Source organism: Phascolarctos cinereus, unplaced genomic scaffold, assembly GCF_003287225.1.
Source record: "Phascolarctos cinereus isolate Bilbo 61053 unplaced genomic scaffold, phaCin_HiC Scaffold_1;HRSCAF=81, whole genome shotgun sequence".
Classification (NCBI taxonomy): Eukaryota; Metazoa; Chordata; class Mammalia; order Diprotodontia; family Phascolarctidae; genus Phascolarctos; species Phascolarctos cinereus.
In genome coordinates this window covers 100,541,206-100,567,849 of record NW_027555514.1, presented here as the reverse complement: position 1 = coordinate 100,567,849, position 26,644 = coordinate 100,541,206, and the positions used below count along the sequence as shown (strand labels likewise).

Here is a 26,644-nt window from a genome sequence, read left to right as displayed (position 1 = left end):
TCACACACATGCCATTGCCCTCTTCCCCTACCCAAACTTGTTGTATTCCCCATTCTTCCACATAATACCCTGTGCCCCTCTCTTGTTCGTCTTTTCCCCACCCTGGCCCACTTCTACCCCCTCATTCCCAGCTTCAAAGAAGGAAATCAGAATGGAGCACTGGTCACTGCCCTGCCCTGCCCTCTGTCCTGGAACTCAAAGATCAAGGCCTCCACTAATGCAGCCCCTAAAACTTGAGCAAACACCTCCAATCTGTCTCAAGAGGCAAAGGATAAGTGTTGTGCCAGCCCCCATCTGACTCCAGAGGTTGGAGGAGGGGACTGATCCAGCCAAAACTCTAGGGTGGGAGGTCAGGGCAGGAGCAGTGACATAGTAGAGAGCCAGTTTCTCTGCTGAGACACTGGAAGGGATGTTGGGGTTGACCGGAGGATCAAGTGTGCTAACTCAGAGTGGAACCTACCTCTTCTGCTGAAGCATGTTGGCCTCATCCAGGCTCTGGGTCCATATCTGCTCTCTAAGCATCCAGCTTCTGAGAAGCTCCCTAAGGTGAGTCCAAGCTCCCCTCATCTTGAATGGAGGACCCCCCATGTCCCTTTTGTTCAGAACCAAAAGCTTGAGGGAATGTCCCAGGGAGAATGGACCAGGAAGCTCTGGGGGCACCAGAGCTACTGGTGGGTGCCAAGGACCGGGTCAGGGGCCTCTGATCAGTGTGCCTATATAGGATGAGTTCAGGGTAAGGAGACTGCAGCTGTACAGCCGGGAGAGGAGGAGGGAGGAGCCAGAGCTCTTTATAGGGCTGAGCCCCCAGTGCCCAGAACCCAGCCCTACACCTGAGGCAATTGAGGAGGGAGAGGGAGGGGATCTGGTGTACTGACAAGGATAGAGAGAATGGGGGAGGGGGATGGTAACAGTGGGGAGGGACAGACCTAGGCTAGGACTGAGTGGCAGGCATCAGGAAAGATAGACAAGATTAAGAAAAAGAAGCAGTGGACCGTCAGAGGATTTAACCCAACTCCCTCTCACCTGGTATCATCTTTGCTCCCACCTCATCCCCTTTGCCCCTGCCTCCTACTGTCGACTTTGCTCCACTCCTCTCAAATGCTTTTCCTCTATTAATCCCACTCCTTTCTCCTGAGTCAGAATTCAGCTCTGGTTTTGTTACTTGTTACCTGCAATCCAAGACAGGTTATTTCAACAGTCTCTGCTTGAATTTCCTGGAAAATGAAGGGGTCAGACTAGATAATCATTAAAATCCTTTCCAGGTCTGAGTCTCTAAGCCTATGCTTTTTTTTTCTTCTTTCCTGTCTCAACCTCTAGTCCTTTGAGAGCAAGACCTGGTCTAGATCACTCTTTCACATGCCTAGAATAGGAGGGAGACAGTACCTACCCCTTTCCCTGCCAAGGAGTGGAGTTACCCAGACATGACAAGAAGTTCAGGCAAGGTCAAAGGGTAAGAGCTGAGTTAGAGAAGGAATTCAACAAATATTTATAAAGCACCTACTAGATACACAGCTATGCCAGCTATCCTGAATTCAGTGACAAAAATGGAATAGCCCCTGTCCATGAGAAACTTACATTCTATTGGAATAGAAGCATGGGGCTTAGAGCTTAACGAGGTATTAGAGATTAATTGTTTTATAGATTAGGTAACACTAAGAGTAAGGAAGGTGAAATGACTTGTCCAAACTCACACACACACACACACACACACACACACACACACACACACACACACACACACACGGCAGAACTAGGATTTGAACCCGGATCCTCTGACTCCACATTCTCTTTTCCATTGTACCAGGAGTCTTGATCGCTAATGGCAACAGAAGGAGGGGTTGAAGTTAAACCCTACTATGTCATTTTGCCATAATAACACCTTGCACATGGGTAACTTTTTGACCTTTTCAAAGCATGGTTAGATCTATAATTTTATTCTAACAACAATCTTGTGGATGGTATGTGAGGTTAGGGGGTGGGGTAGTGGTGGTGGTAAATGTTCACTGAAATTTCCAAATGTAAAAACAAGGGCACAGAGGTTAAGTGGCCTAAATGTTTGGCAGAACTGGGGAGAGCACCCTTGCTTTTTTGCCTCCCTTTTCAGGGTCCTTCTCATTGTATGGCTGATATGGAACTTTTGGACTGAAAATTGTGAGGCTTAATTATGGGAGTTGCAGAAAGCTAAGACATGTCCCAAGGAAGGCTTTATGACCAGGAGAATACCTATTGGTTACTCTGAAAAAGAGCTTCCTGATCCATTCACCCTAGGACATTCCCTCAAGCTTTTGGTTCTGAGGAGAAGGAACATGGGGTGGGGGCAGGGGTCCTCCACTCAAGAGGAGGGAAAGTTGGACTCACCTTAGCAGATATGGACCCAGAGCCTGGATGAGGCCAACATGCTTCAGCAGCACCAAAGATTACCCAATGACCTTTGGGGAGGTCATTAAAATTACAGGGGATTACTGAGGAGCTGAAAAGAGATCCAGATATCATGAGAGTGGGTGGGGACCTTAATGATTATCTAATTCAACTGCATCATTTGACATTGGAGAAATGTGAGGCCTGGAGGGGAGAACTGACTTTTGTGGATGAATATGTTGGTTACTCCTTCCTTGCCCATGCTCACTTCGGGTTTAGATGTTCTTTTATCCTTTTCTGTTTGAGAGAAGAAGGAGAAGAAAGGAAGGGTACCATGGGAAGACGGTCAAATTGGGGATCTTAGGACCTGAGATTGAATTTCCAGAAAAGGGACTTTGGGCATGTTACTTAAACTAACTTGGCCTCAGTTGTCTTATCTGTAAAATAAGGAGGTTGGCCTTTATAGTTCCTTCCACCTATACATCTGAGAAGCTTATGAGGAAGAAAAAGATTCTAGGGAGGAGATTATTGTAAGAATAATGATTGGTTTTCCTACCACTTCCCCACAGCTAATCACCTCTCTTGGAGGGTGAGGGGGTGGAGAGTAAGAAAGTAGGGGGTAGGCTCTGTGGGATTTTTTTCTACCTTGCTAAGGGCTGAAGCAATGTTGGGGATTAGTGAGTGGCTCTGTAACCTTAGGGACTGTCTGAGGAGATGGAGGGCCTGATAAGGTTGGGGAGGGTGGGTAGATGGATTGATAAGCAGCAGTAGGGAAAGGTAAGGATCCCCTGCCAAGGAAACAAGAGGCCCATAAAATTAATCCTAGAGGGGTTGCGAGAAAGTGGGAGGGGCAAGCTCACAAGGAGGCTGGCCAGGTTGGTCAGAGCCGCACAAGACAGGTGAACCAGGGGTTTGGGGCACTGAGGACATTATGATGTGGCTTTCCCGAAAGCCAGGGAGGCAGGAAAGGAGAATACCCATCATGCAAATCAGGATACTTGCCTCTTCTTTCTGGACAACTTGCTCTGACCTTCTGAGTGGCTCTGTGCTTATTTTCCTCTCTCTGCTTCCTCCTCTGTAAGGGGAGTGTGTGCATGTGAGGCAAAGGTGAGGTGTGTAGCCTTGGAACAACTCTGCCATGCCTCTCCAGAGTCTCATAAATGCTTCAGCTAGATGGCCATTTGAATAGAACCCCTGTTCTCTTTTTCCTGCTTTGCCCTTCTCGGTGGAAAGAATATCAGAACTGGAGTGAGTAGACTTAGATTGGAGTACCAGATTTGCCACTTATTGTGTGGGTAAATAATTTAGCTTCCCAGTTCTTAGGTTCTTTCTCTGTAAAATAGGAATGATGCTACTTAATAATACCTACCTCATAAGACTATTGTGAAAATGAAATGGTATATTATTCATAAAATGCTATATAAAGGTAAATTATTAGGATCAGTTCTTCTCCTCTCCACCTCGTAATTCTCTCCCTTTCTTTTCTTTTTTTCTCCTTATTCTCTCCTTCCACAGTCTTTTTTTTTTCTTTTTTGGTGACCGTTGTCTACGTACCTCCCAGGCCTTGGTTAGACATATTCTCCCTCACTGAATGCTGACCTTAATCATACCATCAAAGGATTTTAGAGATCATTTAGGTCAACACCTTTATTTTTACAGAGAGATCCCAGATCTAAGTGGCCTCTGCCCAAAGTCATTGGCAGGAAAGTAGTAGAGTGGTCAGATTTGGGTGGTCAGATTCTAACCCATTACCCTAGGGTCATTTGACCCCAGGGACATACTGTCCTGTGTCCTAGATGGGATGGGAAATGAGGTTGGGATGGGGGTGAAAGTGGGATATGTTGCTCTATCTTCTTCTCCTGCCCTTTCCACATCTGCTCAACTTGATACTATTCCTCTCTTCCCAAAGCAATAAGACTTCTTTTGTCTGCTTATAAGAAAAGTAAAGAAATAGGAAGTATGGAATTTTTAGTTTTGTCCCAAGGACTTTTTTTTTTGATTTATGTAATAAACATTTCCATACTCAACGTCTTCCTCTTTTGGGAAAATTAGGCAGATCTGAGGCAAAAGTTAGACTTCTTCTGTTTCTTGGGTGATCCCTCTTCTACTCAGATGGTGACACTGTCGACTGAGTGCTGGGCCTGACTTGAGGAAGGCCTGAACACACATCTGGCCTCAAACACTGACTAACTTTGTGGTTCTGAGCAGTCACTTAACTTCTGCCTACCTCAGTTTCCTCAATTCTAAAATGGAGATGACAGTCATACCTACTTCTCAGGATTGTTGCGAAGATCAAATGAAATAATATTTGTAAAAGTGCTTAGCACAGTGCCTATAGTAAGAGCTATATAACAGCCTATTTCTTTTCCCCTCCTTCCTCCTTCCCTTCCCCACTCCGATGCCCCACAAAAGCCCATAAGGAAACAAAATGCAGTCTCCTTCAGCCAGCATTTTGAAGGCCCCACCCCCCACTGCAGCCAGGAGGAGCCCCGAGTATTTTTCCACCCAGGCATCTGCTCCCTGTCGCGGCAGGGTCACTGGGTGCAGGGCTGGGGTTATCAGGGCCACATAGACACTCAGGTTTTATCCACCTTTCCCAGCAACCAGAAGTTACTCCTTCCACTCTCACCCAATCACCAAGCTATGGTTCCTTTTCCTTCCTTCTTTAATCTGGACACATATGGGGAGTGAGTCTCATGTGTGTGTTCAGGCATGTGTCTTTATTTCTGTGAACATCAGTATAGAGATGACTGCATGCGTGAGTCTAAGTACTTGCACATGAGCCAGGTGAATGATTTTTCTCCAAGAGTCCTACCTTGCGCAAATTGGTTGTGCTACTCCAGTTGTCAATAATATTCTTTGCCTAGGGTTGCCCTTCCTCTCAGACAACAGCATCTGCCGACCATCTAGTCTTTTCCAACCTAGACCCTAATCTTCTTCCCTGCCAAACCTCTACTCATGTTGATTTTCTAGGTGAGCTGGGACATCTGGAAGCAGATAATTAGCCACTGCTAATCACTGGTAACAGGCTGTCTGAGGGAGTGCTTAGGGATTGGAAGTCTCCCTGCAAAGTTCTGGGATAAATACCAATTCACAGGAGGCATGCTGCATTTCAGGCAAGGGAAGACTGTCTATAGACATTCCACAGTCCTACTAGGACAAGATCTAAGCCCTTCCTGCTTATAATTGCCCCCTTTTCACTCTTTCCCTTTTCCCTGTCATCCACTTTCCAAACCATGAACTCTTTGGAAAAGATCCAGGAGTATTGGCTTCTAAATATTTGTTCTCCAGGCCAACTGTGTTTTTCCTTCTTAGTTATGAGAATGTGAACTGAGAGATACTTCAAGAGAGGGTATCCTAGTCTGAACATCTGAGGATAAATCAATCCAGGAGAGGGCACAATATTTAATGGGAAAGCCAGAGATTAGGGATAAGGTCATAGGGGTTTGAATGAATGAAAGGGTAATGAGCCTTAAGTGAACTCAGAGTCCACTCCATATGCACAGACCAGGTGTGTTCCTCCCACCTTCTCCCCCATTGCCACCATCTAAGGCCTTTCTCTCAACTCTAAAGGATGTTTTATAAAGAGAGAACTGCTGAGTTAAGGATTCTGTGTCTTCTACTCTCCTGCTGAATCGCAGTTTTTCTAATCTTCCCTCCACCCCCAACTCCCACTAAAAACCAATAGAATGACTGAAGGAAGCCCCTTCTAGCTTTTTGATTCTGTAAGCCATCTGAAAAATTATGCTGTCCTTTGGTATCTATTCTCCTCTGTCCTTGCAAAGGGAAACCTGCTGTGCTGTTGGAATATGGGCCAGAGCTAAGGCTATGATATCATAGAGCCCATGAGGTCACAGATTCTTCAGACAGGAAAGTAAGGGTGTTGGGGAGGGGCAGGGGCAGGCCGCTGCTCCCTGAGCAGGTGGAGGCCCATAGGCAGAGGGCCAGTAAATGGGCAGATGACTTCTTTGGTCCCCAAGCTCCACCAGGCATTGCTCCTGGCTTGCCTCTTCCTGCTGCTGCTGCTGGTTCAAGGAGTGAAGCCACAGAGTGGGGACCCCAACGGGAATGGGAGGAGCCAAAAAGAAAAGAAGGCCTCCCTGACAGGTGAGGGGATAGGGGAATAGAGGGTTACTGTGGTAACCCTCGCTGCATCTCAGCCCAGGACTGGGATAAGTTAAAGGTCAGAGATGTGCTTGGGATAAGGGTTACTATCTGGACTGGGACAGAGGCAGCCTGGGTCCCTGTTATGGTAGTGTGGGAGCACTGTGTGTCAGGGTCTACAGTGTAGTTTATGTTGGTATCAGTTAGGGATCATTAGCAATGTGCATGCAGGATTCAGAGGGTATTAAGGGGAACAAGAGCAGAGGGAGTGCTTACCACTTGATCACTTAATGATTTCCTCTTATCCCAGAGTTAGAACTACTCCCCAAACACTGAATGCTACATGGATTTTCAGGTGGAGACAAAAGAGATTAGGAACCTTGATTGGTCAAGGTTAGGCTTGTGGTGATAATAACAAATGTTTATGCTACCTTGAAGTTTATAAAGCAATTTTTTGTCACGAATACGAGGTAGGCAACGCAAGCCTTGTTATCCCATTTTAATGATGAGAAACTGAGACTCAGTGACCTACCCATAGCCAGATAGTTAACAAGTATCCAGGGCAACGTGGAAGCCATCCTCTTGACTCCTAAGTCCAATGCTCTCTGCAATATGTTAGGTTGCCTCTTGTGATTCCACCATACATTCCCTTCTGATTTCAGGCCAGATTTGGAAAGGAGTTAGGTCAGAGCTGACTGAGGTCAGGAAACCACCCTTCAATCCCCACTATTTTCCCTGGTTCTAGGTGAGGGTGAAGAAGAGCTAGAGGAACATTTTGTGGCTTCATCAGTTGGAGAGATGCTACAGTTGCTGACCATGGAGCACTCACAAGAGGAAGAGGCAGAAGTAGAGGCGGAAGTGGAAGAGGGCACAGCTGTTCGGGACCGCCTCTTTGACCTGGCTTTTTGCTTCAACATTGCCAGCATCCTGGCTTTTTTATGAGGGACATGGAGGCAGGGGTCATTGCCTGGTTTCTGGATGAGGAACTGGACATCTACCTCCGCTTCATGATTGCCTACTGATTTCCCCTGACCCCGGGGTTATCACTCCCCAAGGGACGTCTGCATTGATTCTTGCTAGCTCCCACCCTCTGCTTCTAAACCTTGGCCTCAGATGGCACTTGGGAACTGGAAGGCACCTGTTTCTGAAACCACTGCCTGATTTCTGCCACTAAGCCTCCTGGACATCACCACCCTGGACCAGGGACACCATATCCCACTCCCCACTCTCTCTTCTCTGCCTTGTGATACAGATGCCCAGAGGGTTGGGGATGGGGAGGGAAGCAGCAGCAACAGTAATAAACCCCCCAAAACAAATAGAAGTAGCTCTCTTTGTGTGAACCAAAACCCTAACTCTCCCCTCCCCCGTCACCCTCACATTTGTTTCCATAACTTTTTATCCCTCCAATTCAATGACTGGCCATTAGACATCAACACCCCTCTATTCTTCTGTCCTTTCCTATCTTATTTGTAAGAGGACCCAAATCTGGGCATTGGATTTTTTTTTTTTATAACCACCAATATAGTGCTCTCTTTTTTCTGTCCTGGATTTTGGATATAGAATACAAAATAGTGAAAGACAACAAGGAGAGAGGGTAGAACCCTTCTTTATTTCTGGAAACAGGAAGATGGCGGATACCTTGGTCCTTATAATTAAGTGCTTCATTCATAACCAGGCAGCATCTTCAGGCAGATCACCAGAGTTGGCAGCGTCTACCAGGGTTCATAGGGGTACCCCTTGGGCAGTTGAAGTATCTGGCAAAGGTTGGGGTAATGCTAAGGGGCCCATGGACTCGAAGAATAGGAGGGCTGTGAAGGTCTTGAGCATGCTGAGGGTTGGGACTGCCACACACAACCTGGGAGGAAGAAGTCATCCAGGTCAAAATGGAGTGGGCAGCAGGCCTAAGTTAAAGGGTCAGATGAATACAGTGAGTGGGTAGGGTGGTCACCGGGTTGAAAATGAGTATTAGTAAGATAACGTTTCAGGGGGCAGAAAGGAGATAAGAAGGCAGAGAGATTGGAATGGACCAGTTCTCATGGTGGAATAGAAAAGGATGGTTATAATTCAAAGGTAGAATAAGATTTGGTGAGAGAAATGTGGTCATCTATGGTAGTGTTAGGAGAATGTTGTAAGGTACCTAAGGTCTGCTGAAGCAAATTCATAAAATGAGATTGGTGGGGTGAGTTTTGTAGAAAATAGTCTATGCTGGTGTGTAGAATGTCTGTAGAGAGATGGATTGTGTTGGCATCATGCCCTATAGCATCTGGGGTGAGTAAAGCATCATTGTTGTTATTGGTGTGTGTGTGTGTGTCTGTCTGTCTGTCTAGGAGGAGGAGGAAGAAATGGGAGATGTCTATTGTAGTGGAGATGTGGTGGGGCTAGAGTCTATGATGAAAGTAATAGTAGGGATCTGTGAGGAAGATTAACACTTTGAGGTAGTGAGGATCCTGGTCTGCAGAAGAAGGGTTATGGTGGGGGAAGTCAGGGCAGAAATCTTGGGAAGAATCTTATGTTGGGAGTTCTGAGAAGCATCTAGGAAGAGAGATTCCAGGCAGAGGAGGCATCTTGGAAAGGGGTTCAGAGAACTAGGGAATTTTAGTTGGGCATGGTAGGGAGAGGTCTGTGTTGAGTGTAGGGACATCTCCCTTACCTGGGCATAGCTTTGATAGAAGAGCTGATAGGGGCTGAGGCCTAATCTAGGCAGAATGGTCTCCCCTTTATGCTTCTGTTGCCACTTTCTGTATGCCTAGAGGTGGTGTTGATGGTAGGGAGGAAAATAGCATTGTGAGATTTAGAGATGGTGAGTCTCAGAGATAGAAGGGAACTCAGAAGCCATGTAGGTCATACTTGAACAAGAGCACTCTCTCTACAATATACCAGGCTAATGCTCAGACTAGAATTCGCTTGAAGAATTCCAATGAGGAGAAATCCACTAGGAAGTTGTTCCTTACATAAAACCTAGATTTGCCCAGTTGTGCCTTTCCCCCATAGTTCTTATTTCTGCCACTAAGCCTCCTGGACATCACCACCCTGGACCAGGGAAACCATATCCCTCTCCCCACTCTCTCTTCTCTGCCTTGTGATAGTCACCCAATGTGGACAAGCAGAAAAGTGGAATTCCCACTTTCATATGATAGCTCTTCAAATTCATGAAAACAACTGTCATGTCCCCACCCCTACACCCAACTTTTCTCTTCTCCAGGCTTACTATCCCCAGTGATCATCATGTGGCATGATCTGACAACTCTTAACCATTCTCTCCAGATTATCAATGCCTTTCCTAAAATAAGAAAGAGAAAAAAACAATACTACTAATTTGGTTTGACCAGAACAGAATGTAGTCCTAGGCATTATGTGCCCCCAAATCACATTCACTTGTTTGACCACCATAGCATACTGTTGATTCACATTAATCATTAGATCATAGCTCACTAAAGCTCCCAGATCATTTTCATTGCTATGTAACCATGCCTCTTCCTCCATCTTGTATTTGTGAAGTAGCTCTTTGTGAATGCAAATGTAAGAACTTATATTTGTCCTTATTAAATTTTGTCCTATTGGTCTTAGCCCATTATCTACCTTGTTAAGAAATTTTGGGTCCCAACTACATCTAGTGTTAGCTATCCCAGCTTTGTGTTGTCTGTTTACTGGATAAACATGCTATCCAGACCTTTAGCCAAGACACTGATTTAAAAAAATTTAGATGGTATAGAGTTGATACCTGTATTTAGGAAATTGAGGACCAGAGGTCACACAGGCAGTAAGTTAAGGAGCCAAGAATCAACTCAGCGTCATAAAACTCCAGAGCCAGTGAGCTTTTGACTACAAGCTTTCTGCAGTGGTTTTTGATTTCCCCATACCTCAGCCTGTATACACCTTGTGAAACTGTCCTTGATGTCTACATGGCCCCTTCCCCTTTTACTCTACATTCATGTACAATCCATAACTACTCTGTTCTAGGTCACTCTACATTTATGTACAACCCATAGTTTCTTTGTCCTCTATTCGGCTCTTACCTCCCCTCCTATGCCTAATTTAGAAAGAGTGGAAATTGAGGCATTGATTAGAGCCGAGAAAGATAAGACTTACAGCTAGTTTGGAAATTGGAGGATGGGGTAGGGAAGCCTAGATGTTGAATGGGAAATAAGATGGCCCAAGATGGCACTGAACTCAATGGGAGTGGGAAGGTTGTACTAAAGGAGGCGTTTTGTAAACAGTGGCCAATGTCCCTTGACAGGTCCAAAGAATTTTATTTTTTGAGGGGGAGGGGATAAGAATCTGAGGGCAATGTAGTGTACTGCTCTAGAGTCAGAGCACCTAGGTTAAAATCTACCTTTGAAACCCAGTGTGTGACACTGGGTGTCACACAGACTTCCTGGGTCTCGCTTTCCTCCTCTGCAAAATGAGGGGTTGGACTGGATAGCTTCTGAAGTCCCTTCTAGCTCTCGATATCTACATCTCTGGAATCCTGCTGGATGTTCCTCCACAGGCAGGAGAGCACAATTACCTTCATTGCAATAAGCAGTGCCCCGATGTCGGCAGCATTCTCCAAAAGGGTGTGGGAGCTATTGAATGTACTCCCAGCTGGCAGTGAGAAGGACTCATAGTGTTGCCGTAAGCAGAGCTGCTCTTCATACAGGGTTGGGATGTCACAGGCTGGGCAGCCCCCTGGAACCACTGTGGTAAGTATAGGAAAATCTTGATAAGTGTGTCTGAAAAGGAAGGGAGTAGGTAGAGGATATCCCAATCTGGACAACACCCAGGACCAGAGATGTAACAAGCATTGGGAGAATGGAGATTTGCCACAAGGTGGCAGGTAAGCAGGTAATCAGGAGATTAAACTTTGTCCTGAGATCGGCCAGGTTTTCTCTCCATGATGACCTTGTCGCTATGCCTCAGCTCACAGTGCTACTCAAGCCCTGTCCTATCTTGTCCCCAAACTCCATGCATAAGAGGTCTGGCTTCTTTTCTTTCCCATCCAAGACTGAACTATCATCTTCTGTCCTCCAATGCTGCTTCTCCAACAAATTGTTCTCTATGACACCATAGCCCCTCTTCAATAGACTCTAAGTTTCTTGAAAGCAGGGGCTATCTTCTACCTTTCTTTGTATCCCCAGTATTTAGTTTGGTGCCTAGCATATAGTAGGCACTTAATATTTTTGACTGACTTACTCCCCCAACCCATGCACAATATTTTCCCCATCCGGTTAAAATAGATATTGCCCTCCAATATTGCAGGGGGGGGGGAGAGTGTGACAAACTCTCCTACCCATCCCCAACCCCCAACCATAAATTTCCAATTCAGCATGTTGGACTCATCAAAGTTCTCCACTGCTTCAGATTCATGGGGCCCTTCCAAACTCATACCCAAAGCTTCCATCCTCCCTCTTGCACCCATCTGTTACCCACAGTACTGGTTGAAGATGTGCATTAATTCATGGGCCATCACACTGCCTGCAGCTCCAAAGTTCACAGCACTAAGAGAGAGGGGGTGTGGTCAGAGAGAAAGGGGGAGCTCACTTACTGACCTCCTCCAAATGCTCTAATTTGTATCTTCCCATTGGCTCCATAACCCATCATGAGTCCTGTGCCTCTTCTCTACACCTCTCCTTCCCTCCTCTCTCAAGGACTTCCTTCTCTAATTCCCTTCTCTTCCTCTAGGACTCCTATCCTTTCCAACAACCTTCCATTTACCTCCCTGTCCCAACAAAATGTCTTCATACCTTGGGTAATCAGAACAGAAGAATGGAGGCTGTAGGAGGCCAGCAGGGAAAACAGCCACATTATCAGACATGGAGTAATAGGCATTGACCTCCCAAGGGGATATCTTCCAACTGGAAGAAGAGGAGCAGAGATGAAAACCCCAAGCCCTACCATTTGTCACACCCCACCCTTAATACCCAAGGTTCAGGAATCTAGCCTCAAACCATTCCTGGCCATCCCACCTTGTCCTTGTTTCTATAAATCTCCAAATTTTCCTCCCCATGGTCCAGAATGAAGGTTTCTCTGACTTACTATCTCTTGCTTATACCTGCGCCTGGAGGGAGGTTCCAGAAAGCCTCTCACAGTTCTCTCTCGGAGGGCTCGGGAACAACTCAGGAATGTCTGAAGGAAACTGGGGCCAAAACTGATCTGAGAGGGTGGGACAAAATAGAGATACACACACTGATGCACCACAGCTGCCCACACAAGCAACCACACTGTAACAGATATACAATCTGATGGCCTTCCAGGGATATGGCAGTCTTCCACAGAGACAAAGGTTCACAAGGATATAGACACAATGATAAAGAAAACTTACCATATCTAGGTCCAGTTTTTTTTTTAAATGTACACTCACAGCTAGATATAAAACCCAAACGAGGTTTCCAGTTCCTTTGCTACCTTGTTTTGCCATAGTATTCCATCATACAGAGCAGGGTCCTTAATCTTTTTTTTCTCTCTGGTCCCCTTTGACAGTCTGGAGGAATCTAGGGACCTATTCTCAGAAAATTGTTTTTAAACACATAGAATACATAGAATTGAAAAGGAAACCACTTTATATTGAAATACATATATACATATACATTAAATGTATGCACACATATGTGTATACAGACATAATGTATAGATATATAAATATATAACATAGTTATATCAATATTACTTATATAGACATACATGTATGTATGTTTATATATGCATACACACATATGTATGTATGTGTGTATGTATGTGTGTATGTATGTGTGTATGTATGTATGTATGTATGTATGTACGTATGTATGTATAAACCTGGGCTATGCTTCCTTTAATAGTGCTTTGACGATAGAGAGTGGTAGAAGGGATATATGAGGGTATGTGAGAGGAATAAGGAAGACATTCTCAGGGAAGCCAGGGAGGTTCAGGATGAAGAGAAAACTAGGAAAAGGGAGAAAACAGAAGGGAGGGGGCAGGAAGGGACTGAGAGTTGATGGGAAGGGGCCTGGGTCAGGGGTGAGGATGAAGAAAGGCAGGATAAGGGACCAGGAAGAATTGGAGATAAGGACAGGAGTCAGATTTACTCACATCCTCATAGTCTTGTGTGGTTGCACCAGGTTTCAGTACCTCCGCTGGGGCCCCCATTTCTACCTTCAGCTGAGATAACTGGGAAAACATGGTAGCATGTCAAGCATTAGATGATGAGGGCCTGGGGAATTCAATGCTACGAGGCAGAAACTTGTCCTAAGTCTTGTATATGTGTCTCTTTAATGACTGTAGAGTGATCCCCCATTAGATTGTGAGCTCTCTAAGGGCAGGAAAAGTCTTTTTCCTTTCTTTGTATCCCCAGAACTTAGCAAATGCTTGGCCCATAGTAGGTACTTAATGTTTATTGATTATATGTATTTTCTTGTGTGTCTGGGAATCAAATCTGTATCACTTGTCCTCTAGTCACTTTGTTCTTTTTGTACCAGTGCAATATCCCCATACTCAGTGACATCCTGTCCCACACTTCCCAACCTGCACTCCAACACCCTTCTCTATTCTTCTCTATGACATACCTTGGTCTGGACTTCTCTCTTGCTTCCTTCATCCATCCAGCGAATCCTCTTCAGATGTCTGCTCAAGGCATTTTTGATCTCAGAGAAAAGTTGAGTGGCCTGGTAATTGGTGTAAAGGCATTGAAGGAGATGAGATAAGCATCAACCCCTAATTCCTACTGATTTACTTTAAATTCCTATTCTTTACTCATTAAATGGGGAAAGACCTCCTGGGAGGTTGAATGGTGATGGAGGCTGTGATGCTTGGGTTATTAGAGTTATCAGGATCATCAGCGGCCTCTGGGAAGAAGGTAAAAAGTAAAGGAGATCCATCAGTCTCCTGATGATGTTTATCCCAAGGTTCCCCTTGAGTATCTTCTCTACTTTCTATGACAGTGAAAAGGAGAAAGTGAGGTATACAATAGATATCACCACTACCCTCAGGGATTGTGCTATCTGATATAGGAGACAAAGTCTTTGCTATAAGAAGTATCTTGTTCAATGGATGAGATACATTCATTAGGAAGTTCAATAGGACTGAGCACACAAAAAGAGATAGACATAACACGAAGAAACGAGGGGAAAATGCCAACAAATACAGTGGCATTTCCAAGGAGAAGTCATTCGCCTTTTCTAACGAATTCTTTGACCAATTCTTTTTTTTTCTACTTCCTCACCATTCAGTGGACCTTGCTGCCATACTCATTCTCTCTGTAGGTAGTATTTTCAATCTCTCCAAGTGTATTGTCCCTTTCCTTTTTACCTTCAGATATTCTGAAGTCTCCCCTATCTTAAAACAATAACAAACTCTTTACTTTTCCATTGCTGCCCCTTTCAATGACCATATGATTGATTCAAATATGTGCTGAGGGATTCAATGAAAAAAATTCCGGGAGAGAGTGGGCTAGGGAAAGAAGGAAAGGGACTGAATCAAGCACACTGGGGAAGGATCCTGTCATACAGCATCTCGGCTGCCATGGCTGAAGGTTTTCTGAACAAACATTGCTCCGAGTGTGGGCTCAAAGAAGGCCCCTGTCTCCTCAATGCATTTCTTCCATCTAGGGATGTTGAATGTCTGTGAAGGAAAGATTGAGGTCAATGACTCTTTCTGGATACTACCTTCCCATCCAAACCCCAGAAAACAGGGTAAACTTATATTTACATAGCCCTCTGTGGTCTATAAATTACTTTCCTTATAATAACCTTGTGAGTTAATTAGCTCAAATATTATCATTTCTCTTTTAAAGATAAAGAGACTAAGACCCAAAGAAGTCAAAAGCTTGTTCAGACTCATATGTCAGAGTTAGACTTTGAACCCAGAACTCCAGGTCCAGCACTATACTATGATGACTCTATCAGATGATCCTTTCAATAGGTGATAGCAACAGTAGGTATAGTATAGAGTCAGCAAATATCAATACTGATTCTCACTTCATTAAAAACAAGAACAAAAAAATAAAATGCTTTCCAATATGGTATTCCTTTTAAAGGACCAATAAGTAATTTTCAATGAATGTACTTTATGACTTGACTTGCATGGATCTTTAGTTCCTCTCTAAGGCAGTGGAGCCATATCGAGGCCACTGCTTTCTTTTGAGATCTATTTATCTTTATTGACTTCTTGTCCATTGGAGGAATGGCTCTTAGTCTTATATACCTATGTTCATTTCAACTAGTTTGTATTTTAGACCTTTATTGAGACTGTTGATGCAAAGATTTTATCCCTCCCCATTTCATAGCCTCCCTTCTTTTCCTAGTTACATTGATTTTCTTCATGCAGAAAAGCTTTTTGATTTCATGTATTCAAAATTATTTAGGTTTTGTGATGATGAGGCACTTGTTTCTAAGATGAATTGCACTGTTAGCCAGGAATTTCAGAGTAAGAGTATAGTCATAGAGACTCTCTGAAACTGTTCCTCACCCCACACAAATATTTGTTCTTCAGTAGCAGATGTACAGGCCTTCTACAAGAGAGGAGAACTAATCCATGATATCCCAAAGGAAATGCTTTCAAACAAATTATAGAACCTCCACTGAGTTCACATTGGCCACAGTGACATGGTGGTGACTTTGATGACCATAAAGCCTTGGAAACTCAATGATGTCAGGGAAGAAAGAGCACCCCCTTCCAATTTACAGTACAGATCACACTTCAATAACCCAAGTAAGCCTTCTTATTCATTTAGCACAAACTTCTATTTGCTTCTCATATCGATCAGGATATCCACCACAAACATCTAGGAACTGGAAGCTAATGATAACTGACATTTATATAGCTTCCTAAGATTTGCAAAGGGTTTTACATATATTTTCTCTTTTGAGCCTTGCAGCCCAAATCCCTACCTGTGTAAGGTAGGTGCTATGTGTATTGTTGTCATTCCCATTTTGCAAATGAATAAACTGAAGTTTAGATAAGTTAAATGACTTGCAGATGGTCACAAATGTCAGAAGTGGAATTTGAAGCTGGATCTTCCTAACTTCAGATTCAACCATCGATCCACTCAACCATGCTGCCTCACAATATGGAGCAACTTAACGAATTTTCAAGTGAATGATGAATCCGATATGAAGGCCTATTTCCCATCAGCCTTCTAGTCTAATAACTAATGTCTAAGTTTGAATGTCTAAAACTAATGACTAAGCTTTGGGTCCAGTTTCATATGCCATGGAATGGTGCTCTGACAACTCCAGGATCATAGAGAAGGGCTACCTGATCTCATTGGTTGTAGTATTTTAAACCTAGATAATCAATATGGGATTGGAAAAGCACAGCTCAACACAAGGGTGGGGAGAGAGTGTCTGGTGACTCTTTAATAGGAGTCCACACCTAGCAGTGTCTCCTCCTCCAAATGGCCCTCAGCTCTCAGGTGAATTCCATTATGCCTGTAAATACCCTTCTTCAGGTAGTTCAAGATAAAGAAAAGAGCTCAGGACTTGAAATATAAAGACCTAGGTTTGAGTCCTGGGTCCACGGCTTACTAGCTATGTAAGGATAGGGAAATACCTTTTGAACATCAATTTTCTGATCTGCAAAATACATATAATGATAACTGCCTACTTCACAGGATTGTGGCAAGTCAGTAAATTTGTAAAGGACCAAGTCCTGTGGAGATGTATATACTATTATTATTTCCTGACTTGTTCATTTCCATTGATGGTGGTGGTGGTGGTGGTGGTGATGAGGAATACAATCTTGACCCCTTTCATTCAGGATGAATGACTTTGCTGACTTGCTGTGAAGCGATGAGCCTGGGCTTAGAGCAAGGGACTCAGGGATGCCTGGGTCTGTTAGGGGTTCAGTCTCTAACATTTGGTAACATTTAATCGCTGTGGGATTATTGATAGGATCACATACCATGACTAAAGGTCCCTCCTCCAGCTGTCATTTGCTTTTTTGCCCAAGGCATCAGTTTTCCTTTCAAATTTCATCATGCTACTCCTGCTAAAGTAATTTGAAGGTTCCCACCCTCACCAACCCAGACAGGGGGGGTTATATCTAATGTTTCCTCACAATGGGAGACTGTCCTGCCAGCTCCTGAAGCTTCTGGCTCAGATTCCTCTGTGCATTCTGGAAGTGACTATCTAAGGCAGGGACGAGCGTTGAGACCAGCCCTAGGATCATGTGGCTTTGAAGATAGTCTCTGGAGAAAGAAAACATGTATGCAAGGAGTATATGGGGCAGCTAGGTGGTAGAGTGGATAGAGTACCTGGCCTAGAGTCAGGAAGACTCATCTTCTTGAGCTCAAATCTGGCCTCAGAAACTTACTAGCCATGTGACCCTGAGCAAATCACTTAATCCTGTGTGCCTCAGTTCCTCATCTGTGAAATGAGCTGGAGAAGGAAATGGCAAACCACTCCAATATCTTTGCCAAGAAAACCCTACTAGAGGTCACAAAGAGTCAGGCATGACTGCAACAACTGAACAACACAACATGCAGGAAAATACAGGATAAAGGGGGCATAAGGGATAATCTAGTCCACTTCCCTTAATTTTCAGATGAGGAAGCTGAGGTCCATAGAAAGAAGACTAGACCAAGGTGACACAGATAAGAATGAGTGTCAGAGCTGACTCTGGAGCCAAACTTAGAGTCAATATTTTGACTTCACATCCAGTACTGGAAAGGAAAGATATAGGTGGGTGGGTAGGAGCAAACTAGTTACACGTCTTCTTAAGTACCCCTGTGGCCAGGATGATTCTATGTAAATGACTGTTTAAATATGGAAACCAAGAGTTATACCAGTGTTAGAATGGTGGACTGGAGTAGGTAGCAGGCACAAAAATAAATCAGAAACAAGGAGGGATCTAGATATCCAGGTAGGAGAGAAAGAATAGAAAGGAAAAGAAGAGAGGGAGTGAGGCCTTCAGTAGACTCATAGAATGTTAGAACCCAAAGGGACTTTAGAGGTCATCTAGTGAGATTACTTTATTTTACAGTTGAGGAAAGTGAGGTCCAGTGGGGTTAAGAGGCTTGCCTTTGGGCCCACAGGTAGTAAATTTCAGAGATAAGACTTGAAGCAAAGTCTGTCAGACAACAAATCCATATTTTCCCCACTATATCATGGTAAGAATCAGGTTGGACTGTCCCTCCTACAAATCAGCAAGATTAGATCTAACTAGGTCTACAGCTCAGCTACAATTATGAACAGCACAAGAAGTACTATAGTAATCTGCTGTTTCCTGGATGGGTAGAGAAACTTGGTGGAGGTGGGGGGAATTCAGTGAAGGAAAGTAGTTAAGGAAAAAAAAAAAAGCAGGGCTAGGGCTGAATAGAGAAGACAAATTCTCAGACAGCCAGGGAGAAAAGGGTTTAGGAAGGTAAGAAATGGGCTGGAATAAATGAAAGAAATAAAGAAAGAAAGAAAGAAAGAAAGAAAGAAAGAAAGAAAGAAAGAAAGAAAGAAAGAAAGAGCGTGTTTTGAGAATGTGCTATGTGCCAAGGACTGTACTAAAGGCAGGAGATAGAAAGACAAAAGCAAAAACAGTCTCTTCCCTCAAGAGGCTTACATTCTGATGAAGGAGACAACACCCTTAGCAGAATGGTGAGCAGAAAGACACTTTGGTTCCAAGTTGAGGGGCCCCTGGAGAATAGTTTGGCACATCCTTTACAGGAACAATGGCAGAATTTATTTCATCAGGTTCCAGAATGGGAGATAGGGGTAGAGAGTAATGAAGGGAAAAGATATATAAGAATCAGCAAGATTACTGGTGATTTGGTGCTAGAATCAGGTGCACCCAAAGTCAAGGAGGAATACGGTACAACAGAAATAGTGTTGGATTTCATCACAAGGCCTGAGTTTGAATTCCAGCTTGGACAAGTCAACTTCTCTGGGCTCCATTTTCCCAATCTCTAAAATGAAAGGATTGGTTTAGATGACCTGTGAGGTTCTTTCCAGCTCTAAATCTGTGATTCTATGTGGTTTCTAAGTAACACTCCTTTGTTCTTTCACGAGTTTTTGGTCTCTGCCTACCCGAGTAAAAGCAGTCTGCTTATATAGTCTCAAATCTGGATTAAATTGTTTGGGTTGCCTTCAAGGCTGGCATAAATGATGCATGTCACTGTGGATAACTTACTAAAAATGAGGGGTTATTGGAGAGAGAAGACAACTACTTCCTGGAGAACACAGTGCCTGGAAGGAGCCCCAGAATCCTCAGGTAGTAGCAACAGAAGTGACAGTGAAGCCAGATAGCCTGATCCTAGAATTTCTTCAGCCTTCCCCCACACCATCAGCCTCCCCAGCATATTCCCCATTGTTATTGTTCAGTTGTTTCAGTCATGATGGACTGTTTGTGACCCCATTTGGGACTATCTTGACAAAGATACTGGAGTGGTTCGCCATTTCCTTCTCCAACTCATTTTACAGATGAGGAAACTGAGGCAAACAGGCCTAAGTAACCTGCCCAGAATCACACAGCTAGTGTCTGAGACCAGATTTGAACTCAGATCTTCCTGACTCCAGGCCCAGAGCTTGGTCCACTTCACCACCTAGCTGCCCATACATTCAGGAAGTTGGACATCCTAAAGCTATTTACCCCTGGGTCCTCCCACCCAACCTTTTCATTACACAGTGTTCCCCATCCCTATCTAAAAGAGTTGCATGAAGATCAAATGAAATAATGTATGTGAAGCATTTTTCAAAGAAAGCCTTCTATTAATGCTAGCTATTATTTTTATATCTAATACCTGAATACCCATATCATTTGTGTTCCCCAAGTCCTCTTATGCTACATTGACTGTACTCACTTCTATCTCTTATGGGCTTCTGTGTCCCTCCTCCCTCCTCTAGATTCCTCCAGCATCTTCATTCATCCTTCTCTGTGCTTCCCATCCTTCTCTGCATTCCAAATTCTCTCCTGTGCCTCCTGAATTCCTCCTTACTCCCTATGTCAGATATTTTTGCTCAACCCCACCTCATGCATACCTGTATCCATCCTTTGGCATCTGTCCTATCACGTTGGACATGCCTCTTATGTATTCCAAATCGTGAACAATGATGGGCTGAGAGGGGCTGAGGATCATTGGGGAGAAGATTGCCCGCAAACAAGGCAGCCAGTCAATGGAAGGGGCCACTTCCTTGAGGGGCACACAGAAGGCATTAGGTATAAGAAGAGGACTGGTCATGTAGGAGGTTTCTATTTAGGACTGGTGTAATGGGGAAAAGGTATTATATCTAGGGTGGTAGAAGAGACTCTTGGGGAACTAGGGAAGGAATAGAGACAGTTGAGTAAGGGCAACAGATGGGTTGTTATGGGATGGTCTAGGTTAGGAGAAAAGATTAAGGGAACAGAGGGTTCTGAGGGAAATTATAAATGAAATTCAGAAGACTTTGGTGAAAGGGAGAGCCCAAAATGTAGGTGCACTATCCCTGTCCCAGGATCCAGGCACCTGCAACTGGGCAATGGTAGTCTCTTGGAAGAGCTTGCCCTCTCTCTTCCTCTGGTCCGGGGACTTTGAAGCCAGAAGGAGATTTGAAGTTATGGTCATGGATATAGAGGCATGCTCCAACACAACCTTTTGATCTCCCCCCAGCAAGGTTCCTAGTTGCTGCAGGTATGACAGATATGCCCTCAATATCTGAGGATGAGAAACAGCTTTAGACATGATTCCTGTCATCCCTCCATCTCTTTTTTTTTTTTTGGCATGGAATCCTAAGTGCATAAGCCAGTGTCCCCTCTTCCCCCACTTCTGCCCCCAAGATACTTCCATACCTCAGGGTAGTTCTTCTGAACAGGTCGAAAAGGTATCTGAAACTCCGGTTGGTCAATCTGGACACAAGAAACACTAGAGAGAAATGGGGTATATGGGGAGGGAGGAAAGGAAAGAGGGGATAGATATGGAGGAGACAGTAGGGTACTAGGGAAAGAAAGTCAATACAGACAAGAACCTACATTGGGCATTAAAGGTATATGGGATATATGTGAGACAGAAGGGGAGATAGAAGTAGAGAAAAAAGGCAAGACAGTAATAGGGGCAATGAGGCTTGAGGTCTAGTCTCTAAAACTGGAGAAATTGGAGAGGCAGTTACAATGGGAAAGATGTTCCAGCTCCTCTCAAAAGATAGTAATAGCAACTCACATTTATACAGAACTGCAAGATTTACAGAGTGAAAACCCTTTCCTCAGAGCAACCCTACAAAGTAGGGTATCATAAATATTGGGTTTATTTTTCAACACAAATATTGTTATCCTCACTTTATAGATGAAGTACCTGATGCTCACAGAGGTTGGGACTGGCCCGAGGTTATAAGGAGTTACTCTTGGAGCTGGGATTTGAGCCCAAGTTTCCTGACTCCAAGTTCAACACTCTTTCCAACATTTTACATTTATCCTACCCTCTATGCCCTGGATTCCATTCTAAGGGACCTCTCTCCCACATTTATACTCTGTCTCCAGCATCTTCAGCCCTCTTTACTGGCTCCTTCTTTAGCTTAAAACATACACAAGTCTTCCCATATCTTGAAGAAGAATACAAAGGAAAAAAAAATCCTTCTGCTACCTACTATCCTATTCCTTCTGCTTCAAACTTTTCAATAATCTCTGTGTGTTGCCTCCATTTTCTTATCAGTTACTACCAGTGACCTTGGGCAAGTCACTTAACATTCTAAGGCCTCAGTTTCCCCAACTGTAAAAAGGAAGGAATTGGAATAGATGGCCTCTAAAACACTTTCTAGACCTAACTTTATGATTTAGTCTAACATCTTAATTTTACTAATGGGGAAACCAAGGCTCACAGATTTGGTCAAGGTCACAGAAACAGTGTATAGCAAAAAGGGGATTTGAACCCAGGTCTTCTAATTTCCGATCCAGTGCTCTTTCTACTATATCATGATATTTTCGGCCTATTCAACACAATTTAGCAACTATGCAACATTTCATATTGTTTATTATTTTTTCACATTCATCTCGTAATGCTCATTGTTCTGGAAAATTCTTGAGGGTCCAGACAAAACATTATTTTTCTTTTGCATTTCATGAATACTTTGTGTTTTATCAAAGTGCTAAAACACAGTGTTCATAAATACTGATTGACTGATTAAAAAACTAAGGTCATTCTGGGTTCTGGGGAGGAAGGCAGAGAGGCTTATACCATGAGAATGATCCTTTACAGTATATTGCCTTTCCCATTTCCTATCCTTAGGACTCTCTGGGTTCTAGGATCTTTCAGATGGGGCTCCTCGCATTGCTCATTTATGCTGTGCTGCCCCTCCCACTAGTAACCCCTTTCCCTTCCTCCTAGATGACAGGTAGGGAGTGAAGAACATAGGCAAGCCTGAAGTGACAGTGGAGACATCTGCATGTGTGAGACTCACCTGAATGACAGGCACGTGTGGAGGACTTGGCTGAGGCCTCAGGTAAGCTTTGAAGAATGGGAAATTGCCATATTGACTCATTAACAGCTTCAAAGTATGGTTAAAATCAGGAAGTGTCCGGTTACCTGAGATATGCCAGCCCCCCAGCTGTGGTGAAGGGAGACAGAACTCAGCATGATCGACATCCGTTGTCCAAACTATCTCTGACTCCTCCAGTGTTCAACCTCTGGACTTTTCTCGATGGCCTCATAGGCTCCTGCCACCTTCATCTCCCTCCATGGGCCTCAAGATGTCCACATACACACACATACACACACACATTCACACACAGAGCTATTTATGCCCCTGGATCTTGTACAAGCACCTGATGCTTTGAGGTCTTACCTCCTCAATGACCTGCATAAGGGGCTCTGCCCCTGAAGCATCAATGGCATCTGTATCCATGCAGGCTTTATAGAACCTCACGGTCTTTTCCTCTGCAGAGTCAGGAGGCCAGGGGACTGAGGCCTCTAAAGAGAGAGAGAGACATAAGGAGCAAAGAGATGAAACAAAAAGGAAGAGACAGGTGAGTAAGAGGATATGGATGGAAGCAGAGATAATACAAAGAAAAAAGAAATGAAGAGGCAGAGAAGGGGGGGAAATGAGGGACTAACCCAACTGGTGTGAGTGATAGGACTGGAGAAGATTGAAAAAGAGGTACTATGGAAAAGGGAGATGAGGTAGACTGGCAGTCAGGTGAATGGGGCAGGGAGAAAAGTAGTGAAACTAAGAGAAAGCTTAAGAGGGTAGAAGATGGGAAGCAGGAGGGGATGGAAAAGGAGAGAAAAGATGGAGATGGGATGAATAAGACATTAGAGGGACTGAGGAGAGTACTGAAAAGAGGTAGGTGATGAGACACAAGAGAGAAGAGGAAGAAAGTCAAAACCATTCTTTACCACTATCTTTACCTGGATTTTCCTAATTACCATGGCATAATAGTAGGTAGCATTTATACTGGGCTTTAAAGTGTGTGAAACACTTTAATTGTGTTATCTCATTTACGGAAAAACCATTGTTTTTGGTTAACAGTTCTAATTTCTAATTAGGTCCATCAATCGATCTTTCTAAATTTTATCATCTGCTAACCCTCCCTGCCCAGCATAAAGGCTACTTCAGTTGGCAGAAAAGGAAGAGTTGGAAGAGGAGAAAATTGGGAAATAAAAGGGAGTTTCAGGAAGGAATAAGTAGGGGTAGGAGGACTTGGGAAAGAGTGGAATGAATTGGAAAAGCTAAGATAGTTGGAAGAGCGGAAAGGGCACCAAGCCAATAGAAGGGAGCTGGAGATCAAATACATGGAGAGATTAGAAACATACAGGTGAGAGGTGAGAGGTAGAAACTGGTGGAGCTGGGGATCTGGTAGATATAGGAGGACTCGAAGGAGGCAAAAAGAGAAGAGGAAAGGAGTAACTGAAAGAACTGAAACTCAAATGGTAGAAAAGTAGGGCAGGAGCCTCCCAGCAATAAAGATGTATAGCAGGCATCCACACAGTCACTCACAGTTATGTTCTTACATGTAGTTGGAGACAATTATCTCATGACTACTCAATCATACAGACCTATCACCAAACTGGCACGTGTATATCTTGTCCCTCACTCTGCTTACCCAATATCCTCCGTAGTTGGTTCTGGTTCTTCTCTTTTAGAACTTGAAGCATGTCCCTGGACTCACTGGCCCACGTCAAGTTTCCACAGACAAAGCTGTAGAAGTCTGTGCAGGGCAGGGCACTGGCATTTCCCATGGTCAGATAACTTGCTACAAGCTCCAGACACACAGGGCTCTTACAGGGGCCTGTGGGTATAGGATGACTGCTGGAGAAGATAGAGAGGGATAGGGACTCCCTCCCCAAGGTCACCTGAAGAAACAAGGGCAGAATCCAAGGCCATGAGTAAAATCACACAGGGCACTGGATGAACTAGAAACAGATGACTGATAGCTGGGGTTTGGAGACTAGGACAAGCGTAGGGGACTAATAGGGTGACAGGGGTTAGCAATCCGTGGGAAGGAGAATGGATGAGAGAGGCATCAGGGCATTGCAATGGAAGTCACAGGAACTGGAAGCAGATGTCTTCAGGATAGGAAAGGAAACGTTAAATAGAGGGCTGGGGTGGGGGTGGGTGGAGGCCTAAAGGGTCATGTGTCTTGCATACGGGGTCCACAGCTGTGGAAGGTGTAGAACAGGAGCACAGAAAAGATGAGGATCAGGCTGAGTAGCAGGGTACTTATCAGTCCCCATCTCAGCAAGGCCCTACGATAACTCCATTCTTCTCTGGATCCCTGTGGGGGGAAAAAAAACCCTCAAAATTAAGAGACATCAAGACCAAATGAGAAATATACAGAGACAAAGTAGGGTAAGGGATGGGGCCAGGAGGGAGGGAAGAGACAGAGAAGAAGCAATAGTGAAAGCTTTTTGTATGTTGTAAGCACTTAGGAAATGGCTACTGAATAGGGAGACTGATATAATACAGAGAGAGAAAAAAGAAAAAGGTTGGGAAGCATTAGTGTCAGAACAACTTCATATGGGTGTGGTAACTTTCCCTCCCCTCCCCCTCACCAAAATCTATACTGCTTGAAACTGAAGTTGGGAAATGTAACTTAATGCTAAAGAGGATGGGAGATTGACTTGTTCTGGGAGAGAGAATCCCAGAATACAGAGAGAAAAGAGACAGGAGGGTGGTGAATATGAGATCATCTAATCCAATCTTTCATTTATAGGTGAAGCAATTGAGGTTAAGAGAGATGGGCTTATTTGCCTCAGTATCCTGACTCCTAGTTCAGTACTCTCTTCACTAAACCAAGCTGCTTTTATTTCTTCTCCCTAACAACCCCATAGGACAGGTAGGATTTGGATAGGATTTCAAGTCATCTTAGGCCCAAATCTAGATGAACTCAAATAGAGGGAAGCTACCAGTCTCTCTCTCTTGTCTTGGAAAATTGTGGAGGAATTGGAGGATGGTGAAGTATGGAAACAGAAAAGCCTCTGGATTGAGGGAGACTGCAAGAGGAAAGAAAAGGAAAGGGAAGAGGAAGAGAGGCAAAAGACGAAAAACTCAGAATGGGAAACTGAAGAGGAGAAGGTAGAAGGGCAGTCCCTTACCTGCTGGGTCCAGACAGTCTCCATTCTGCTTCTAGTTTGTCCCAGGGTAGTGTTACCCTCTACTTCTTCTGGTCTCCACCCTCCCTGAATGGGTGTGGGAGGAGGGAGGAGCTGGCTTAGGAAATGGGGGAGAAAAACAAGGCTTCACTTAGGACACAAATCATCTCCTCATTACACTGCTACCCTGAGCCCTCTGACAGTGCCTTCACACGGTGTTCCAGTGTGTGTTCCATTAAACATTCTTGTGTGCTCTCCCCCCACTTACAATACTTAAGTCTATTTTCCCTCTCCCACTACCAACCATCTCCTGATCCCACCAGTCTCCTCGTTCAAGGACCCTTCTTTCATTTTTCAATGCCTTGAATTCCTTCTCCCCGGGCCAAGTATCTCTGTCCCATGATGCTGAAGTCTGGCCTTTTCCCTTTCCCCAAATGTCTTTTTCTCTATTTCATAGTCCCTGTCCTGGGTCTTTGTCTCCTATTCTTGCCTCTTTTTCTCCATTTTGCTGAGTTTGTGATCTGATATTGAAGAAACAACCCCTTACACTTCTCTTTCCCCTGCAACTTCTGTTTCAAGAAAGGGACACCCCTGCCCTTCCCCCACCTCCACTCCTAGGCTCCCTGGAGGTCTGTTTATCTGTGGGCCTCCTCCTTCCTTATCTCAGGTTCCCAGGGAGAAACTAAGAAAAGCTCCCCTCAAAACTCTTGTCATTTAGACTGTTTTTCTTTCCTCCCTCCCACC

General features: G+C 44.2%; 3 protein-coding genes across 15 annotated transcripts in view; 1 reads left to right on the top strand and 2 right to left on the bottom strand.

Moving 5' to 3' along the window:
* Nucleotides 1–702, bottom strand: part of TRPV5 (transient receptor potential cation channel subfamily V member 5) — a 22,809-nt gene extending 22,107 nt beyond the window's left edge. Inside the window, exon 1 of the mRNA XM_020998030.2 lies at nt 461–702. Coding sequence (XP_020853689.1) covers nt 461–588 — 128 coding nt within the window. The 5' untranslated portion in view covers nt 589–702. The remainder of the gene's footprint in view (nt 1–460) is intronic.
* A 5,511-nt stretch (nt 703–6,213) lies between these two features.
* Nucleotides 6,214–7,778, top strand: LLCFC1 (LLLL and CFNLAS motif containing 1). Its single transcript, XM_020998031.2, has 2 exons — nt 6,214–6,465; nt 7,208–7,778. Exons 1-2 carry the CDS (start codon nt 6,318–6,320, stop codon nt 7,402–7,404), a joined length of 345 nt encoding a protein of 114 aa, XP_020853690.1. The 5' UTR covers nt 6,214–6,317; the 3' UTR covers nt 7,405–7,778.
* Nucleotides 7,779–8,050: 272 nt separating this feature from the next.
* KEL (Kell metallo-endopeptidase (Kell blood group)) lies at nt 8,051–26,417 on the bottom strand. Of its 13 annotated transcripts, none has more exons than XM_020998019.2 (19): nt 26,205–26,414; nt 25,904–26,018; nt 24,957–25,083; nt 24,412–24,597; nt 23,154–23,278; nt 22,770–22,916; nt 21,169–21,225; nt 20,846–21,034; nt 20,382–20,533; nt 17,473–17,602; nt 14,923–15,036; nt 13,983–14,081; nt 13,510–13,587; nt 12,494–12,594; nt 12,186–12,296; nt 11,868–11,939; nt 10,970–11,174; nt 9,113–9,208; nt 8,051–8,363 (listed from the first exon to the last, which is right to left on the bottom strand). In XM_020998019.2, the coding sequence occupies exons 1-19, from the start codon at nt 26,249–26,251 to the stop codon at nt 8,238–8,240; spliced, it is 2,277 nt and encodes a 758-aa protein (XP_020853678.1). In that variant the 5' UTR covers nt 26,252–26,414; the 3' UTR covers nt 8,051–8,237. The 13 variants fall into 13 exon arrangements, 12 of the variants coding, with proteins under 12 accessions (XP_020853678.1, XP_020853676.1, XP_020853677.1 ...); XM_020998017.2 differs by having other exon boundaries at nt 8,051–8,317; nt 26,205–26,408; XM_020998018.2 differs by having other exon boundaries at nt 8,051–8,317; nt 20,846–21,004; nt 26,205–26,408.
* Nucleotides 26,418–26,644: the final 227 nt, after the last annotated feature.

Coding starts and splice junctions, on each gene's coding strand:
- KEL (XM_020998017.2), bottom strand. CDS start 26,251: ATGAAAGAAGGGTCCTTGAACGAGGAGACTGGTGGGATCAGGAGATG. Junction 25,084..25,903: donor AGACTGTCTGGACCCAGCAG/GTAAGGGACTGC, acceptor TTCCCCCCACAG/GGATCCAGAGAAGAATGGAG. Junction 24,598..24,956: donor CTTCCACAGCTGTGGACCCC/GTATGCAAGACA, acceptor CTATACCCACAG/GCCCCTGTAAGAGCCCTGTG.
- LLCFC1 (XM_020998031.2), top strand. CDS start 6,318: ATGACTTCTTTGGTCCCCAAGCTCCACCAGGCATTGCTCCTGGCTTGC. Junction 6,466..7,207: donor AAAGAAGGCCTCCCTGACAG/GTGAGGGGATAG, acceptor CCCTGGTTCTAG/GTGAGGGTGAAGAAGAGCTA.